Here is a 4,909-nt window from a genome sequence, read left to right on the forward strand (position 1 = left end):
TTTCAATTGACAGGAAGATGCCATAACAGGTACTGGTGCTACAGGCCACACTGATAGCAACTGTCATCTTTTATGCCATTTGCCAAGGAGTTTGCCTGTCTGTTCTTTCTACAGGACTGCAGACCTTTTTCATTCCAGAGCTACCAAAGACCAGCACTCTCCCATTACCGACGCCTGACCTAGACCCTGAGAAGTACACAGCGTTTGTCATTTTAACCCAGACCAACGCTGACGACTTGCTGCTCTGCAACACCCAGCACAGCAGGTCCACCAGGTGGGTATGTTTGGTATTGTGCACAGGTCATTTCCACACCTCCAGTGACCAGATTCCCACAGGCATGAAGGCTCCCAGCAAGTCAACGAAAAACCTAAACAAGCGTCAGTCAGTTTGTTTCACCCATGTCACAGCACCTTTGCAGGCACCAGTTTACACCTTGCCAGGGCCTGGTCCTCCTCATGTGAGGGCTAGAGTACAGGCTGGCATGATGAGAAGGTGGCCAGGTCCCAAGGAGAAGCACGGCTAATGCTCTGTGCGCCAGACACTGTGCTTTCCTCTTGCTGCCTTGCTGGTTCTCTCCATGCCTTTGGAAAGCCACTGCTGAGCACAACAGCTGCAAACTACGCACTGCTTGGGTTAAATTCATCATTCCTCTGCTTCTGGCTGTGTCAGGCAGATGACAGGCTTTACTCAGGAGGAAAAATGCACCAGACAGTGTACACATAGCAAATGACATGCAGCATGCTTCCAACATGCAGCAACATGACTTCACAGGTATATAGATGGTTTCCTGGGAGCTCTGCAGTTTCATTCTCTTCCACACCTTGGCATTGAAAGGCTGATGTGCCCAACAGCAAGAAGTATTTCAGATGAGGACATCAGCATGTTTCATTCCCCTCACTGCCAAGCTTGGAGTTTCCGCCAGTTTAACACGCTTTTCTTCCTTTCTAGACCAACACACCATGGAGAACTATACCATAGACTCAGGCGAGTGGCCACTGACAACAGAATTTGACTACGGTGATTCAGCACCATGCATGGGAACTGAAGAAAAGTATTTTGCAGCAAAACTTTTGCCACCACTTTATTCTCTGGTGGTGATACTTGGCCTCATAGGCAACATGCTTGTTGTCCTCATCCTGGTAAAATACAAGAGATTGAAGAGTATGACTGACATCTACCTGCTCAATTTGGCAGTATCTGATTTGCTGTTTGTATTTTCTCTCCCTTTTTGGGCTTATTACGCTGTTCATGACTGGATTTTTGGGGAGGCGCTGTGTAGAATTCTCTCAGGTGTCTACCTCCTGGGCTTCTACAGTGGCATCTTCTTCATAATCCTGCTGACCCTAGACAGGTATCTGGCCATAGTGCACGCAGTGTTTGCTTTAAAAGCCAGGACAGTCACCTACGGCATCCTCACCAGTGTTGTCACTTGGGCTGTTGCTATTTTTGCTTCTGTTCCTGGGATAGTATTTCACAAAACTCAAAAGGAAAATTCACGTTACACTTGCAGTGCTCATTATCCAAGTGAAGCCACAATCAGTTGGAAGTACTCCTATACTTTAAAGATGAATATTCTGGGACTTATTGTTCCAATGCTCATTATGATTTTCAGTTACTCACAAATACTAAAAACATTATTGAGATGCAAGAATGAGAAAAAACAGAAGGCAGTCAGACTTATTTTCATGATCATGATTTTTTACTTCATCTTCTGGACACCGTTCCATATTTCTTCTTTTTTGCATACATTTCAAAGTTCACTTTTCAACCCAAATTGTGAAATCAAAGGCCAACTGGAGAAAGCAATCCAAGTGACAGAAACAATATCAATGATCCATTGTTGTATCAATCCTGTGATCTATGCATTTGTTGGAGAAAAATTTAGAAAATATCTTTATGCCTTTTTCCGAAAGCATGTTGCAGCCCACCTCTGCAAAAAATGTCCAAATCTTTATCGTGAAAAAATAGAAAGAGTTAGTTCCACATTCACACCATCTACTGCAGAGCATGATATCTCTACTGGACTGTAAAAATGCATCAAAACATTAGTTAGTAAATGTTGCATCACTTGTTTTGCCTTAAGGACTGCCTGTTTTTAAGATCTTTATGTCAATCACTACTGAAAACTGCATGACCCTCAATTCTTGTGGTTAACTGTTCCCTGGGGTCATAGCATTCTCCTTTCTTAAACTAAGGGAATCCGTGAGTTCTCCAGGAAACATTAACACCACAGCTGGATCGCATCAAGATTTGAACAGAGCCCAAATAGTGTGATTCTGTTTCTTGATCCAAATGCTATTAATTGAAGAAATGCTAGTGACATTTACCTGGGGGCGAATACAATGTTGAAGAGACTAAGGAGCAATATTTCATCTCACAAGAGCCATTTACTGTGATGTGAACATTTTAAGATAAACCCTGGGAGGAAGCTTTGAGGATTGATGTACCTGTCTAGTATTCAACATGAATGGAACCCCTTTTGTAAGTGATTATCCTTTCTGCAACGTGGTCAGACATTTGATAGGGGGAGGCTTTTAGTTTTCTTCACTCTCCCCACCCCTCATTATCTGGTGAGGTTAATAGCCACAGATAGACTAATGAAAAGACCAAAAACTATCCTCACAGTAAACTTTCTTGCTTGGAAATAATGTTTTTCCTTTCTTTTATACTTCTTTACTGCACTAAAGTGAAAGCACCTTTTTAATATTAAAGCATAAATTAGTTCAGTGTGATACAAATCCTGGTGTAACTGTGGTATTTCTACTGCTTTGTTTTATTTTAATTCTTCTCTTATTGGAATTATGTTTCTTCCTGTTTTCATGTTAATGCAGTGAAATCTGTGAATCTGTGTCTGAAAAACAATATATACCCTCTAGCCCATGCGAAAGGGCATCAGCTCTGTTGTCAGAATGGAGGTTGCAAAAAGATGCAACTATGGACTTAAACACTCACAATACAACACTCCAGCGAAGCAAACCAAACCAAAACAAACAAGCATATAACTGTCCGCCCAGCCCAGACGCTACTGTAGCTGGCACGGCTTTTATCTACCCACAAGCTTCAGTGCATTATAACAGCTTCAGGAAAAGTCTGGGGCCACAGATTTTAGATAGGTGAAATTTGACAGGTCAGAGAAACAGGGATGTGTATAGGGGAAGAGGAGGAATAAAGGAGAGCAATAAAACATGGCACTCCATTAATATCGAGATAAAGACAGAATTCTCCATAGCCGTTCTGCAGCTGATTTCAGATCTCCTTGCAGTTCATGAGTGACCCTAACAAAGTGGTGTGCCTGATCTCCCAAGTTCTACATGTAAGGAACTTTAAGCATTCAAAGTTCAATATGGAAATATGCTTCTGCTTCACCATATCATTCTCCCTGTTCCACTGTGACAATTCCTTTTTTCAGTCTATGATCCATACCTCCTCCTCTCCCCTGCACACTCTTTTAATCTGTCCACAATGGGATAAGCTAAATTCTATACCCACTGCCTTTGTTTTCTGATTGGCATTTTCTGTTTTGTGCTTGCAGGAAAGGAAACAAACTAAACCTAAAGATTAGCTTATTGTTATGTTTTGTGCCAAGGCAGGATAATCCTTGTGCCTTCGTTGTAGCTTTGCACTGGGACAAGCAAGGCTCTAGACAGTTTTGTGGGAGATTCTAAGTCTTAACCAGTCAGACGTAGCTGCAGCATGCTGTGGCTACAGGCCAGGTAGCTCCAAATTAGGCTAGCAGGACTTGAAGAAGTCTGGTCACAGTGCGATGGAGCTCCCCGTGGGGAAGGTTTCACAAGATCCCCCGTGCCTGTGCAAGAAATCACAAGTCACCTCAGCAGAGGGATGGGGGAAATTTTACCTACATGAGACAAATATTTCATAACTCAAGCTCTGCAGGGAAAAGCATTGAGATGAAGATACAGTGTGCATCTAAGATACAGCGTGTATTTATCCCCTAACGGGCAAAAGGAAATGGAACACAAGTGCACACAGGGTATTAGTGTGTGCTGAGCAGTCCTCACAACCAACCACCAGGTTTATAATCACTGCCATTGGTTTGTCTGTGGTAAGTACACAATGGACAAACAGAAATAGTGAAACCTCTGGTAACCAGTGCATAGGGATGTTCCTGTCACAAGACCTTCTTGTTTGTTAACCCAACTGTGACCTTATGTGTACACATTTTAGATAAGATAAAAGTAAACAGAGTATAAAGGAAGAGGAGAAGATAAAAATGGATAAATAGGAAAAAGTAGTGGCAAAAAAAAACGAGAGTATGACTTTATTAATTTTAACAGAGGCTAATAAAGTAATAGCCAGGGTAATGGGAAGATCAGAGATAAATACTTTAAGCAGAACATTAAAAGACTTAGGCCAGTAGAGAGACTTTCAGTTATGAAGCTCTAAAGCAAATATTCCTTCCAGTGAAAATTGCAAAAGGGATAAATATAAAGACCATAAGGACAAATTTACAGGGTATCTTGTTCCAGTTAGCAAAAAGCAAACAAATGAAGTGCGAGTAGAATGCTGACCAGGTTAAATGGCACAGCAGGCAGATACTGCTCATTCTGAAGTTTAATTTTGCTGCTGGTTTAAAACCACTGATGCCTGCCTGCCTTCTCCTAGTGGCTACTGTGGCCTTAGAAGCATTACACCTTAGTATAGTACATAAAAAAAGTTAAGCTAGCACAGGAAACAAAACCAAACCAGTAAATGCTGGTGCATTTAGAATATCAACAGCAATCAGGCTAAAAGAAAGAAAGATGTTTGTCTAGAAGGGGTGAAGGCATTGCTCTGTACCTATGTTCTGGTGACACTTGCATATTAGGAGCTGTACATAATTCAGAAAATTGAACGGTAGGGAAAATAAATGTTGCATAAATTTGTATAACTGCCAAGCAGTTTTGTAAT

At 41.6% G+C, this 4,909-nt stretch overlaps 1 protein-coding gene across 1 annotated transcript; it reads left to right on the top strand.

The window, feature by feature from the left end:
- The first annotated feature begins 960 nt into the window (after positions 1-960).
- On the top strand, positions 961-2,031 carry LOC104470005 (C-C chemokine receptor type 2-like). The gene has a single exon (XM_010084774.1). It carries the CDS (start codon positions 961-963, stop codon positions 2,029-2,031), a length of 1,071 nt encoding a protein of 356 aa, XP_010083076.1.
- The last annotated feature ends 2,878 nt before the right edge of the window (positions 2,032-4,909 follow it).

The sequence above is a fragment of the Pterocles gutturalis genome, unplaced genomic scaffold (genome assembly GCF_000699245.1).
Source record: "Pterocles gutturalis isolate BGI_N339 unplaced genomic scaffold, ASM69924v1 scaffold12655, whole genome shotgun sequence".
NCBI lineage: Eukaryota > Metazoa > Chordata > Aves > Pterocliformes > Pteroclidae > Pterocles > Pterocles gutturalis.